General features: G+C 37.1%; 1 protein-coding gene across 2 annotated transcripts in view; it reads left to right on the top strand.

Annotated features, from left to right (window-relative positions):
* Positions 1 to 16,059, top strand: part of trpc3 (transient receptor potential cation channel, subfamily C, member 3) — a 45,284-nt gene that overhangs the window by 12,652 nt on the left and 16,573 nt on the right. For both annotated transcript variants that reach the window (XM_051127043.1, XM_051127042.1), the window contains 5 exons: positions 1,174 to 1,359; positions 9,188 to 9,352; positions 10,016 to 10,232; positions 13,762 to 13,995; positions 14,150 to 14,414. In XM_051127043.1, coding sequence (XP_050983000.1) covers positions 1,174 to 1,359; positions 9,188 to 9,352; positions 10,016 to 10,232; positions 13,762 to 13,995; positions 14,150 to 14,414 — 1,067 coding nt within the window. The remainder of the gene's footprint in view (positions 1 to 1,173; positions 1,360 to 9,187; positions 9,353 to 10,015; positions 10,233 to 13,761; positions 13,996 to 14,149; positions 14,415 to 16,059) is intronic.

Genomic DNA, 16,059 nt, shown 5'->3' with positions numbered 1-16,059 from the left:
GAAAAGTTGCATGTTTGTAGAAAAAAAATCCATGATTAAGACACTTTAACTTCAAACTGTTGATTCTGATTAAAGTCCATAAACCATAATAATGCTTCTTCCAGTCAAAAAGTCCATTCCCTGTTGCCCTCTAATATGAAAATCCACCCACATGTTTTCACTTGTAAACGGTTCTTGATCTGTGCATATTTCTCTCCTGATTCAGACAAGACGTCTTTTTCTTTACAAAACCGCAGCTTTTCAATTCACAGCAGTGGTCTGGATTACTTGTAGATTGTTGTGATGTTTTTATCAGCTGTTTAGACTTATTCTGATGGCACCCATTCACTGCAGAGGATACATTGGTGAGCAAATGATGTAAAGCTAAATATCTCTGAATCTGTTCCAATGAAAATCAAACTCGTCTACATCTTGTATGGCCTGAGGGTGAGTACATTTTCAGCAGATTTTCATCCCCTGATTGGACATCTGTGTGATCTGTGTGAACATACATCCACTAAAAATCATCAAAACACCAGCTGAACACACTGACACTTCACAAATGAAGAAAATGTTGAAGTTAATGAAGAGAAAAGGTCCTGCAGCATTTGACACATGCAGATCCAAATACTTGATTTGTTGTTAGCTAAAGAAATGGCATAAATAAATATTTAAACGTCCAAATATTTTTGGGGTCACATCAGGTTTTGTCACTCACCAGCTGAAAGCATTTGTTTTGTAGTGACAGTAATGTTTTGATATCAAACAGAAGAACAGTCCGTCACCTGAATGACTCATTTGCTATTCAAGGACAAATACATTTTCTAGGAACAGAAGAGAACATCGCTTTAGCCAAAACCGAAGATAATTGCAGTTGCTCCGTAAATGTCACAGTCATTACAATCACAAACTCCCTTTTGAAATATTGGCAAATCTTGGCATAATCTCCTAAATAAACTAGATCAGAACATTTCATTCATCCTCTTTCCAAAAGATTAGACCTGAGTGGTGTTGTGTTTGGAGTCTGATGGATTCCTACAAATACTCTGTCTCCCGCTGATACCCTTGAGTCAGATGTTGCAGTGGTTGTTCAAGCCTGACAACCTTTTCACCTGAAAGGCCCCTGTGGACCGTGAGCTCTTGTTTTACAATGTTTAAACAAACCTTCTTTGCTCTTTCTCTCCTTCTCCACAGAATGACTACAGGAAGCTGTCTATGCAGTGTAAAGACTTTGTGGTTGGCGTTTTGGATCTGTGCAGGGACACGGAGGAAGTGGAGGCCATCTTGAACGGAGATATATCCGCCGAGCTCGAGGAAGGCCAGCATCATCGCTCCCTGCTCAGCCGGGTCAAACTGGCCATTAAATACGAAGTTAAGAAGGCAAGTGTCCATCTAATTGATGCCAATGCAGAGATTACACTGCATTTTTAAGAATGTTTCGACATTTTTATGTTTTTGATATTTTATGATATTTTTATGTTTTTGAAAGAAGTCTCACCAAGGCATTCATTTAATCAAAAATACAGAAATAGCTTTCTGCAATAGCATTTTTATTTGGAAAAAAATAAATTAATACTTTATTCAGCCATTAAACTGTTCAAAAGTGACAGTAAAGACATCTATAATGTTACAAAACTATTTCAAAGAAATGCTGTTCTTTTCAACTTTGTATTCATCAAAAGCTGTTTAACATTGATAACTATAAAAACTATTACTAATAATTAAGTACCAATAATAGTTAATAATTACTGATTACCAAATCAGCATATTAGAATGATTTCTGAAGGATCATGTGACACTGGAGACTGGAGTAATGATGCTGAAAATTCAGCTTTGCATCACAGGAATAAATTACATTTTAAAATATATTCAAATTGAAAACAGTTATTATAAATTGTAATTATATTTCACATTTTTACAGTTTTCACTGCGTTTTTAATTGAATAAATGCAGCCTTGGTGAGCATATGAGACATCTTTCAAAAATATGCAATCTTAATTTATCCAAAACTTTGAACGAAAGTATATTTTCTGTTATTTATTTATTTTGCTGCAGTATTCAAAGTTTATCAGTGCATAGAGAAGGACATGTTAGCTGATTTATTTTATAGGGAAACAAGAAAACAATACTGATTATCAATTTGATTTCTGACAAAAATGGGTATGAATAATTAATGGTGTATTTACTTTGCTGCAGGATGTGCATTCAGAGTTAATCGATGCATACACTTCACAAATGCTGGGTTAAAAACAACCCAACTTGGGTTATTTGGCAACCTAGCGCTGGGTAAACACTGGATAGAACACATGCTGGGTTATTTTGACCCAGCTGGTTGGGTTAAATGTTTTTACCAAACATGCTGGGTTATTTTATTTAAGTCAACTATTGTTTGAAAATGATTATATTGCTGGCTTAAAATGGACTGGAACTTACAAAAACACACACAGAATTACTAGAGGCAACAGCAATAATCAAAAGATGAACATTTATTATTAAGCAAGAACACACGGACAAAATACAAGACAAATGGAATTTATCTGGGTGAATACAGCATAGTTTACAATGTTACGTACATTTAAACTTGTTTAACAAGCGTTTTAGGCATTAGAAATGTAACAATTTAAAGTAGCATTTTAATTTTAAAGTATTCAACCATTTTCTGTAATCGCTTTACAGAAATAGCACTAATTCTCATGCCGGTGTGTTGCGGAAATCTGAGCTGCTGTTTGCCAGGGTAACTGCGAACTTTAGACCGTGGCCTTGTGTTTCACTCGTAGCTGAAAGATGCCGTGACTGACTCTAAAACCTGCCTATAAACAAACAGTACTGACATTAGAGAACTTATTTTACGATCAAATTAAATTAAACTCAGTACTAATAGAACAAATAAAATCCATTTATTTTATGCAGGGCAAAAGGCATTTCCATCATGCAAAGTGAACACTGCTGACGCAGCTGACTGACATCTCGTTCTTATGTTGCGTTGCGTAAAATAATACAATTTACAGCACAGTAAAGACTTTATAAATAAAATAAAATGTATACAAACCTTTATTTCACTGAAGAAGTGCACCGAATCAGTGGTGCTGAGAACCGCTCTCTCCTGTAAAGGACTGAAAAAGCCAGCGCTCTGACTGTAACTCAGCAGCTGGATTGTTTCGTCAGAGACAGGCTCAACCCAGCAGTTGTGTAGAAAAAAATAGCCCAGCGTTAAAAATTACCCAGAAACTTAGTTATAGAAAAACTACCCCGCACCTGGGTAAAAAAAAAATAAAAAATTTAAACGACCCAACTGGCTGAACCCAGCATTTTTTATAGTGTGGAAAAACGCTCAAAGCAATATAATGCAGCATAAATGGATGAATCTCATAAACACAATTTACTTCTCATATTGACATATGCATCCCTGGAGATTGCTGACCTTAATATGTAGTTACAAAATGACCTTGTGATGAGTGTTTATGCAAAGCACATCTGCTAAAATGTTATTTAGGACTGACGTGGGTTGGTGTTTGTCAAAGCTGCTTTGATTTACACTGCCTGAGATATTTGGGTGAAGGATGTCTTGGATTTTCACTGAGAACGTAATGACAAAATGCAGAGAGAAGTAGATTAAGAAGGCCGCAATTAATCACATGTATTTTGTTTCGAAAGTGTGAATAATCCTCTATACTGACTTTGTTTAATCACCGGACACACACGTTGTCCGCATCTCTCAAACACACAAACACACTGTCAGGGACGCAATCCGCCGAAGCGTTAATCAGGCTAACAGCTCCAGCGCCGCACAGCCTTAACGCAGCCACCCTGACATAAAGTGTAATTTAAAGATGAGATTTCAAGAGCCCTAAATGCTCCCAGGAGGACGTGGAGTGTGAGGCTCTGGGTTGCGTTAGGAAATGAGTTTAGAGTCAACCGTCCGCATTACGATGATTAATTCAATGGTTGCTGTGTAGTTTTTCATGCCTGAGAAAGTGCAGCCTGTTAGATTAAAGTCACGCCGTGGGCGATTGTTTACTTTCAGCGATGTGAATGGCTCTGTATTGTCACTTCAAACAAGAAATATTTGTTTGGTTCAAGCGTACTGCAGTCATTACATTCTTCAAAGGTTTTGAAGAATAGTAATCAAGTGGTTAGTTATTTAAATGGACTGCATGTTAGTCATGTGACCAATTCTTTGGTAATCATCAGATTTCATGATACCGTTCACACAGTCAAGGCATCCAGTGCCAGAAGCAGCAAAGCAACACCAAAACATCTTTGAACCTCCACCATGTTTGACTATAGGGACTGTGTTCTTTTCTTTGAAGGCCTCTTTGCTTTTTCTGTAAACAGTGCCATGATGTCCTTTACCAAAACACTCTACGTTTGTCTCATCTGTCCACAGTATGTTCTCCCAGAAGGATTGTGGTTTTGTCACATAAGTTTTGGCAAACTCCAATCTTGCTTTTTTATGCCTTTGTGTCAGCAGTGGTGTCCTCCTGGGTCCCCTACCATAGCGTCCATTTTCATTCAGATGGCGACGGATAGTGCGAGCTGACACTGTTGTACCCTGAGTCTGTAGATCAGCTTGAATTTGTTTGCAAGTTAATCTGGGCTCTTTATCCACGAACAATCCTTCGTTGTAATTTTTCAATAATTTTACTCTTCCGTCCACGTCCAGGGAGGTTAGCTACAGTGTCATGGGCTGTAACCCTCGTGATGATATTGTGCACAGTGGACACAGGAACATTAAGATCTCTGGAGATGGACTTGTAGCCTTGAGATTGTTCATGTTTTTCCACATTTTTTTCTCTCAAATCCACAGACAACTCTTTACACTTCTTTCCTTTCTCCATGCTTAGTGTGATACACAACTTTTCTCCATTTTAACTGTTTGCAAGTGTAATTACTATATTGTTATATGCCACAGGTGTGTCTAAATACAATTTTTTTTTTTGTTTTGTTTTTTTGTGTGTTGTTGCAGTGCAAACAAAAACAATAAGCACATGAATACCAAAACATGTGCAGTTCGAACAATTTTATGAGGAAGTGTTGCATTTTCTGACAGAATTGCAAGGGTGCCGGTATTTTTGGCCATGAATGTATGTGCATGAATAATATTGGACAGTAGTTGGTTCCTGAGGTTGTGCAGTGGAAAAATTATTTTCTGTCTAAATAAGGAGAGAAATTAAGTGACGCACTGGACAAATGTGATGACGAGAGATATGCTGAGAGAGACTGAAACTGTTCTTCAAGGACATAATTGGCCTCTCTGGTGCATTCTGAGTCATGACTGCGTTGTAAGTTAGTTGGCATTATAGCAGACAAATACAAACCTGTGCACCCTGATCAGATTGGAGCTTCGCCAGGCTCTTGGAAGCTCATACCATTTTTATGTGAGCGTAACCTGAGAGGAAGACAACACCTTGGGAACAATTTCAATGGTCTGTCACCACCGTTTGGATTCCCTCCAAGCAGCATTTACTTATCAGCAGAAACACCAAACCCCAACGGCTGCTCTCGACAAAACCAATGGATCTCACGCACACCAGGAGACAGTGAATGATCTCAGACCATCTACCAAAATCAAAACCATGCTGCATGACCTTGCTGTGACATTATTCAGGAAACAGCAGCAGCATCGGCATCAGTGAAAGGATTTGTTTACTCCAGAATGAAAATTTCCTGATAATTCACTCACCCCTATGTCATCCAAGATGTTCATGTCTTTCTGTCTTCAGTCGAAAAGAAATAAAGGTTTTTGTGGAAAACATTCCAGGATTTTTCTCCATATAGTGGACTTAAATGGGGATCAACGAATTGAAGGTCCTCGATTCAACCATTTGTTATAGTGCTATTTAAAATTATTACAAATATTTTGAGTTCACATTTCTTTTATATAATATGGTTGCTAGGATGTTTAAATGGTTGCTAAGGTGTTCTGGTGGTCTCTAGTTATGACTCATCCCTCCTGTAAGCTTTACTGTGGGTTTAACATCCACCCGCATAAGAGATTTATTATTCCTTCTAGCTTTCATAAATCTTCTTTCCTCCATTTACTTGTACAGTAGGCCCTATGTGTCATAGCTGTGGCGGGGCGTAGGGAATCCAAACACAAACACTTCCACAGCACTGTTTCAGACATTTAGACTTTAACAAGCATCATATTTCTCTGAAGGAGAGTGAAAGAGATGTGTTTGACACTGATAGTTGTGTTGTAATGAGCCGGTTTGTCCCTGCAGGCCGCACTCATTGACTCAGTGCAGAGGATCAAACGCTTCTCGCTGTAGCTCTACAGAGGCTCATTACTAATGACAGGGGTGAAAGGGCCGCCGCGGGCCACAGATGATGATCGTGGAGAAGACAGCCATAGTTTAGTGAATGACAATAATGTCTCTGGTGCTTCTCCGGGGATTTAAACTATTTAGACAGAGTGTTAACATTTATTTTGGTGCTGTCTGATTGGATGGGACGCAATATACCTGCTAGAATGAATTATTGTGACATTAATTTTGTTCAGCACAGTAAGCTTGTCATAAAGTGTGCTGATAATACATGAATGTAGTATATTATATTAACTATGCTAAATATGGGTTGAATGAAATGGAAAGAACTAAAACTGGTTGTCCCCATTCTAAGATATTTCATTCTCTCTCTCCGTCTCTTCTGAGTAATCTAATTGTGGTCTGTTATTCATAGCCATTCTGTCGTCCTGAGTTCACATTCTTTCATATAATTATGTGGATGTATTTTCAAGTCATTTATTCTGAGCCTCATAATTTATGGCAGGAAGAGGTTTATAGGACAGGCGTGAAATTAACACCTGTTATTCTCTCAGGACACAAATTAATTAACCTACTACCTTAATAGAGAACGGCAGGCACACGGGAGATGCCGTTTTGTGTACGTGGCCCACAAAACACGTGTTGGATTCTCTGACACTGCCGTGGAATAGAAAGGGGTTTCGCGAACTTTGGTAGCAAAACTTCTCATTAACACTCTTACAGGAAAAAATGTTTCTTAAAAAAACTGGTGCCATTTCAGACATTTTACTGACTTCAACCACACATTGTCTCTTCAAAGATATTTCCATGCCAGCAAAACTGAACGAGCAAAATTATTAAGCATTTTGACTAAACAAGAAGCAATAGCTTCAGCAAAATGTCATTTGAGATCATTTAATTTGAAATTATTTGCAAATTGTATTTTGTCAGACTGCACAGCTTTTGAATGGTCATCAAACGTGAAGGATCTGCTGAATAATTGAGAGCAGGACTGGACCACTGTACTGCTTTCAATCTTTCTTTATTGTCCTTCCTGTCCAGTGTATTTTTCAGTGGTTCCATGTAACATAATAATGAACAGAACTCGTTTGTGCACCATTCAGCTCAGACGAGTTATGGGTGCGCTGGGACATACCCATGGATTGTTGCTATGGTGACATTTTGAGCAAACTTTACAAGACGCCATTGTCGCAAACAAAGTTATATTTTTTAAAAAGGCCATATTCCAGTATTTATGGTCATACCAGATCCTATTGGAAATGTTAAACAGTGAATTTATCATTATGTCGTTACTGTCATTTGATCAATTTACTGGGGCCTTGCTGAACAGAATTATTATACTAGTCAAAAGGAAAGAAGATTTTTATGTTTTTTTTTTTTTTTTTAAAGAAGTCTCTTTGAGAGTTCAAGCCTGCATTTCACTATTTGAAGCCTTTTTTTAATTTATGCACTTTATAATGCATAGAATGATTTCATTAATAATTGTAAACATAGACAGTACATTATAATACATTTTTATTCATTGCTATATCTTTAGAAAGTATAATGCTTTAAAACAAACAATCAATTGCAGATGTAACAAGGAATCTACACATGACAGCATCAGTGAGGTGTGGCGTGGAAGCGATCAGCCTGTGGCACTGCTGAGGCACTATTGAGCTTTTGGCTTGTCTATATTGTTGGACTGAGTGTTTCTCATCTTTCTTTTGAAAATATCCCATAGATTCATTATGGAGTTCAGGTCAGGCATGTTGGCTGGCCAACCAAGCACAGAAATATCATGGTCAGCAAACCACTTGGAAGTGGTTTTTGCACTGTGGGAAGGTGCTAAAGTCCTGCTGGAAAAGGAAATCAGCATCTCCATAAAGTTTGTCAGCAGATGGAAGCATTAAGTGCTCCAAAATCTCCCAGTAGACGGCTGCATTGATTTTGGACTTGACAAAACACAATGGACCAACACCAGCAGACGTCACGGCACCCCAAATCATCACTGACTGTGGACAAATCACACTGGACTTCAAGGAACTTGGATTCTGTGCCTCTCCAGTCTTCCTCCAGACTCTGGGATCATGATTTCAACATGAAATTTACTTTTATCTAAAAAGAGGACTTTGGACCACTGAGCAACAGTCCAGTTCTTTTTCTCCTTAGCCCAGGTAAAATGCTTCTGATGTTGTCTCTGTTTCAGAAATGGCTTGGTAGCCCTTTTCCTGAAGACGTCTGAGCGTGGTGACTCTCTGACTTCAGCTTCATTCCACTCCTTGTGAAGCTCTCCGAAGTGTTTGAATCAGCTTTGCTTGACAGTCTTCTCAAACTTGTGGTCATCCCTGTTGCTTGTGCACCTTTTTCTACCCAATTTCTTCCTTCCAGTCAACTTTGCATTTATTATGCTTTGAAACAGCACTCTGTGAATAGCCACCCCTTTCAGTAATGACCTTCTGTGACTTACTCTCTTTGTGGAGGGTGTCAATGATTGTCTTCTGGACCATTGCCAAGTCAGCAGTCTTACACATTATTGTGGTTTCAAAGAACAGGAGATACCCAGAATTTATACTGTAGGGATGGATATTTAATGAAACTCAGAAGTAATTATTGTAACATTTTGAGATACTGGATATTTGACTTTTATGGGCTTTACACTCTAATCATCAAAATTAAAACAAACTTTTGAAATGTTTTACTTTTGCATGTAATGAATGTAGAATTTATGAAAGTTTCAGTTTTTTTAAATAAGTTACAAAAAAAAGAACTTTTTCATGATATTCCAATTTTTTGAAATGCACCTGTAATTATACATGAAAAGATATAATGCTTTACAATGTACATTATTAATAAATATGCATGATACATAAAGGCTATAAGTAACGTGCTACCAACATACTTACTTTAGCACAGATGAATTATACCATAATGAAATTATACCACTGTCTCTGTTTCTGTAGTTTGTGGCTCATCCGAACTGTCAGCAGCAATTGTTGACGATCTGGTATGAGAATCTCTCCGGGCTTCGCGAGCAAACCATCGCAGTGAAGTGTCTGGTGGTTTTGGTGGTGGCGCTGGGACTTCCTCTGCTAGCTGTGGGGTATTGGTTTGCCCCGTGCAGTAAGGTAAGAAACATTTAAAAACTATCAAAACATGTCTGGGTCTTACACTACCAATGTAGACACACACTCTGTATTTATTAGTACAGTCTATTTTCTTTGCAGATGTCAACTTTGTGAAGTCACTTTTTTGTTGCTATGAGGGTTATTATAGTTAACTAAAACTACAATAAAAATTAAAGCAAAACAAAAAAAACCTTTTTGTTACTTAAAATAAAAAAAAAAACATTAAAATACCTCTAAACTCCTGAAAATGACAAAAACACAAAAAATTACTAAAACTTCAAAATTAAAATGAAAATGCAAAATATAAAAATAAAACAGTTTTAAAATATCAATGAAAACTATAATAGTATATCAGTGATAATAAAATAACACTGCTATCTACAGTGTCTGCCATGTTTTAGATGCATGCAAAGCTACACTGTAAATTCTTTCGTTGTTGATAAAACAAAGATTATTGGCATTTGAAAAAAACACTATGTCAGTCTTTCTGATTCAAATTTCACATTTAATTCAGTGTGTAACTTGCCAATTCTTTGTAATTATTTGTGGAAATTTACAAGCAATTGCTGAATAAAAATTGTGTGTAAAACGTTATTTTTTTCCCCAGTGTCATGAGTTTGTGTTTGTTATTCATATTTATTGATCTTTTTCATGTTTTCTCAGCTTGGCAAAATACTACGCAGTCCTTTTATGAAGTTCGTTGCTCATGCAGCCTCCTTTATCATCTTCCTGTGTCTGCTGGTGTTCAACGCATCCGATCGGTTTGAAGGCATCACCACCCTTCCCAACGTCACTGTCACTGACCACCCGCTCCAGATCTTCAGAGTCAAGACCACACAATTCACCTGGACAGAAATACTGATCATGGTCTGGGTAGCAGGTAATGCACCAACATTTGTAATCAATATGATTTCATTTATACGATTTCAGCACTACATGATCCCTTGGTACAACCAGCATTTAGACCTAAAGAGATTTGCTAGATATCTAATGAGAATTTAATCTCATTACTGTCTAGGAGAAGCAATTGAGAGATTGAAGAGATCTCATTTGTGTGTTCTTTGTGTATAAAATTGTCAGTTTTCGTACTATGGAACATTTATTTAAGAGACTAAAATATTCCTCTCCTGCACTGTCAGAAATAGTGTTCCTCACTTAAGGACCAAAGCAGGATGATCAATGAAACTTTTAATCGTTTCGATCTGATGAGACCGATAGAGAGTGAGAGTTTCAGTGGATTAGAGCCAATGTTCTCCAAGGTGACTGAAAATATTGTGTTTTCTTATAGGGATAGTTCACCCAAAAATGAAAATTCTGGTATTAATTGTTGTCCCAAACCTGTAAGACCTTTGTTCATCTTCAGAGCACAGATTAAGATATTTTTGATGAAATCCAAGAGCTTTCTGACCCTCCATAGACAGTAACACAACCACCACGTTCAAGGCCCAGAAAGGTAATAAGGACATCATTAAAATAGTCCATGTGACATCAGTGATTCAACCGTAATGTTATGAAGCTACGAGATTACTTTTTGTGTGCAAGCAAAACAAAAATAACAGCTTTATTTAATAGTTTCTTATCTTATCTCTGAGGACGTTTCAAGGTTCCACACTCAATTTAAGAAACTAAACAAGCAAACAAACACTGTTCAGCATAATTTTTGAGTCATTTAAAACGAGGCATGTTCATTCATCACTGTCGCATTGTGAAAGGATCTAGTAATTCAAGGCTTTTCGGTGACAATGCATCGAACTGCAGATTGGATTTGTGGATTCGTTTGGGGTTCAGAGAGTTCACCCACGCTGAGTGCACCTCATTACATTTGATGTAAGAAAATGTTTCACCATTTCAACCGGGACAAGATACTGAGGTAACGCATTAGATGAGGGGAACTGATATGTATTGCATGCCTTGCGATGCTTGCATCTGTTATTTTTTCCTTTTAAGAAGTGCTTAAGGGTTTCATTTTTTAGATTTGAAACTGAGTTGAATGTTAAGTCAGCATCACCAAATATGATGTGCTATTGCTGCAGTGTCACTTAATAATTCATGACACCGTGTGACATTTGCTGAGTGTTTGCTTGAATGGTGCAAAAATCCAAAAGCGTTGTTTGGCTTCGACCTGGATAGTGACAGAGTGACTGGCTTGCAGTCCTTGACACCTATGAAATGTTTAAGTGCAAAATCCATCCTTACTGTGCTCATGTTAACCGATTGTGTCAAACCTGACTGTGGAAGTGACCATGCGTGAAGTCCATTAGTGTGACTAATCTTATCTTATTTCAAGCAGAAAACTAGATTATTTTGCTTACCCCACTGGCAGATTATTTTGCTTGTTTCAAGCAAAAACTCACTTAATTTTGACATTTTTCTGAAAAGAAGACAATAATTTTTACTTGTCTAGAAAATCCTTCTTGATTTAAGAATTTTTAGATATTTTGGCTGAAAACAAGACAAAAAATCTAAGTAAGAAAAGCATTTTTTGCAGTGTGCTCAGTCTGTGTTCAGAATGTTTGTTCATAGTGTATAGTGTGCATAGTTCATTCATTGTTTGTGTTCGTTCATAGTTTGTGTTTAGAGTATTCGTCCATAGTGTGCTCAGAATGTTCATTCATAGTGTATTAAGAAAGTTTATTCATACAGTTTTCAGAATGTTCATTCATTGTTTGTGTTCGGTGTTTGTCCATAGAGTGTTCAGAATGTTTGTTCATAGTGTGTTTAGAATTTTCATTCATAGTGTGTTAAGACAGTTTGTTCATAGTGTTTTTAGAATGTTCGCCAATAGTGTTTAGAATGTTCGTTCATAATGTATTAAAAAAATTTGTTCGTAGTGTATTCAGAATGTTCGTTCATAGTTTGTGTTCAGAGTGTTTGCCCATAGTATGCTCAGAATGTTCGTTCATAGTGAGTTCAGATTGTTCATCTCAAGTGTGCATTCAGAATGTTTGTTCAGAAAAATTGTTTATAGTGTGTTTTCAGAACATTCATTGACTGTGTTCGGAATGCTTGCTCAAAGTGTTTTTCGGAATATTTGTTAAAAGTGTGTTTTTATAATGTTTGTTCATAGAGTGTTCACAATGTTCACTCAAACAGTGTGTTCATAATGTTTTTTCAGAATGTGTGTTCAAAATGTGATTATAGTGCTCATACAAGTGTAACATTGTGGAAGCGTGTGTAGGAAGGTTCCTTATATTGTTGTAATGGTTGAGGGCTCAACATGACCCCTCTGAACCCGAACCCCTGACCTTCTCCTTTCAACACAAACTCCTTTCACTGTTCTCACTGTTTCGTATGCCTTCTTATAGGGGAGTTGGTAAAATAAAGCTTTTTTTTTTTGGTAGTTTTAGAGATGAAAATCACCTTTCCATCCCAGCCTGCTTTCAGTGTGAGAGTGAACTGAGTGAAGTTTTTTCATTACTTGGATTTCCTTTGGCATTCTTCAAACTTAGATATAAAATTAAAAATGTACTGCAAATGTAGTTCATCAATTCAATTCGCTGAGGCTCCATCATAATATTCCTATCAGACTGTGCTCTCCTCCGGCACTTTGATTTGTCTGATTAATTCTCTCTCACTTTATCTCTTCCTCATCTCTTATGGTCTTATATCTTAATATGATAGGGCAATAGGGTAAAAGTTACAAATCCATGTCCAAGTTTTACCTCTTAAAACAAACGTAAGAAATTGAAAAATTATCTAAAATGTTGTTAAAAGAAAATAAAGCACATTTGACATGTTTGTGACAAAATTAAACATTTTAAATAGAATTTTAAATATTTTTTAAGTTACATTTGGTAAGTTTTTAGTAAATAATTATGAATTTGCATAGTGAAATTTTAATATCAATATGCAAATGTATAATTATTAATTACAAATGCATATGATGTTATTACAAAACCAAATAAATAAATACATTTCAAATGCCCAGACACACAATGGTTATGTTAATTTTTGGGGTGGATATGTGCTGAATTGTCTATCAATTTTCATCATAATTTTCTTTTGCTAAAACCTGGAAATTATTTCATGAGATTCACCTCACTATTTCCCATGTATTTTTCTTTGTACACAAATACATCAGTATTCCATCAGAAAAGTTCTTTTCTAGCACATTGCCTGCAGTCTGTTTCCCATCAGAGAGGAAGAGTGAAGCGTGAACCAAAAACATTAAAATGCATTTCCACAACTGACTGACTTTATGTTTGAGGATTTTCTGGCACAGCGTAGATGTTTAAAATTGCTTGAGATATAAGTTCACTACAAGAAATAATAACTCTAAGATACAAAATGTATCTTTTTCAATTCATTCAACTCACAGAAATATGCTTATTTCTAATTTCAACCACACAGCATGCAATACTTGTATAAGCTTCTGCTGTGTTGACCATGAATGCCTCTGTTTTCTGCAGGAATGATGTGGTCGGAGTGTAAAGAGCTCTGGACAGAGGGTCCGAGGGAATATATCATGCAGCTCTGGAACGTTCTGGATTTCGGCATGCTCTCCATCTTCATCGCAGCATTCACTGCCCGCTTTTTCGCCTTCATGCAGGCCATGAAAGCCCAGGAGTATGTGGATGAGAAGATCCACGCTCCAGATCTCTCACTGGTCACGCTGCCACCAGACATCAAATATTTCACATACGGTGAGAAAGAATCTGAGGATTGCTCAGTTTCAAAGAGAATCTGAGAGAACACGCTTTTAAAATCTCAAAACAAAAAAAAAGTTGCCAAGATAAAATTTTCATTTTTATTTAGTGGATTGTAAAATAACTAAGCCCAAATGTCCTATATTTTCAGCGAGAGACAAGTGGCTTCCATCAGATCCTCAGCTGATCTCTGAGGGTCTGTACGCCATCGCTGTGGTCCTGAGCTTCTCTCGCATCGCCTACATCCTCCCAGCCAACGAGAGCTTCGGCCCGCTGCAGATCTCCCTGGGTCGCACGGTGAAGGATATCTTCAAGTTCATGGTCCTCTTCATCATGGTCTTCCTTGCATTCATGATTGGCATGTTCATCCTCTACTCCTACTACCTGGGGGCAAAGGTTAACCCCGCCTTCACCACGTGAGTGACATACATGCACTGCAACATATATTGAGGTAAATATAAAAATATGTAGAATTAGTGGTGGGCATAACTACATGTTTTCAAATGCACAAGTTGAGTTTCAAAAACGCTGATGGACATTATTGACATTTGAGATCAACCCAAACATGCACACCCTAAAAACACTCTACAATCCTAACCACCCTGCTCCGAGTCATTCTTGAACCCTGTCTGCCGATACGCAAGGTGAATGCACTAACAATGACGCTAAACACCCCATTCTCTAGCAGTCGTCAGGGTACCTCTTGAGATCAGGGGTTTACCTGCACAAATCTCACTAGCCTTCGTTACACACAGAATGCAAAAGTGGATGTCTGTTTGTCATAGCAGATGTGCAGCAAAATAATGCTTACACAAAAAATAAAGCACAAATGATGAATGACAAGGAAGCACAAAAAATGATCGTACAGTACACAATAGTAAATACAAACAAGAGTTTGTTGTTAGTCACAAAACAGCACAGCGGCTCCAGACAATCAGTGACACTTTAAACCAAGTTACTCACATATGGAGCAAAATATCCAGTAATATTCTTCTGAGCTTTTTTTTTTTCCTTTGCATTGTCTTATCTCTCTTTCTGAGGTCTTTTGTCAAATCTTCCTCTTGCTTGTTCTCTCTCCTTCACCGTCATATTCCCCCTAATGCTGATTGACTACACATTTCTTGTTGTGTCAGTCCGAGTCACTTCCAAATAACGTTTTTCTACTATCGCTTATCAATTTTTTTTTTTTTTTTTTTTTTTTTTTTAAATATTGCACATTTAAGTTTAGTTTTACAAAAATGAACTAACTAGTCAACTTCACAAGCTGACTAACTAGTAATAAACTATTAACTAGTCAACTTCACAAACTGACTAATCAGCTATTGCAATGACTAGTTGACAATCGTACATTCAAGTTTTACATTTAAGTTGCTTTTAGTTTTACAAAATAAACTAACCAGTTAATTCACAAATTGACTAGTCAGCTGTTGCAATGACTAATTGACAATTATACATTTTTACATTAAAGTTGCTTTTAGTTTTACAACAATAAACTAACTAGTCACCTTCACAAATTGACTAGTCAGCTTTTGCAATGACTAGCTGACAATCATACATTCAGGTTTTACATTTAAGTTGCTTTTAGTTTTACAAAAATAAACTAACTAGTCAACTTCACAAATTGAATAGTCAGCCGTTCCAGTGACTAGTTGATGATCGTACATTCAAGTTTTACATTTAAGTTGTTTTTAGTTTAACAAAAATTAACTAGTCAACTTCACAAATTGACTAGTCAGCAGTTGCAATGACTTTTCACGCTCAAAGCACACGAACAACGACGTAAATAAACAAAGGTATTTAATCCACGGGGAACACAGGAGACACAGGAACACAGGGTAGTAACATCAACGTCCAACAAAGCAAGAGTGGAAACACACGCTGTATATACACACAGACTGATTACAGACTCAGGTGTTGACAATGAGGGAGAAACCAAAATACACAGAACTGCAGGGGAGATGATGGGAGAAACCAACTAGAAAGTCCAGGGGTGTGACAATACCTCCCCCTCCCGGAAGGCGCGTCCTCGCGCCGACAAACAGGGACAACAAGATGTACAAA

The sequence above is a fragment of the Labeo rohita genome, chromosome 14 (genome assembly GCF_022985175.1).
Source record: "Labeo rohita strain BAU-BD-2019 chromosome 14, IGBB_LRoh.1.0, whole genome shotgun sequence".
NCBI classification, from domain to species: domain Eukaryota; kingdom Metazoa; phylum Chordata; class Actinopteri; order Cypriniformes; family Cyprinidae; genus Labeo; species Labeo rohita.
The sequence above is the reverse complement of the archived record's forward strand: the minus strand, read 5'-3'. Positions and strand labels throughout refer to the sequence as shown.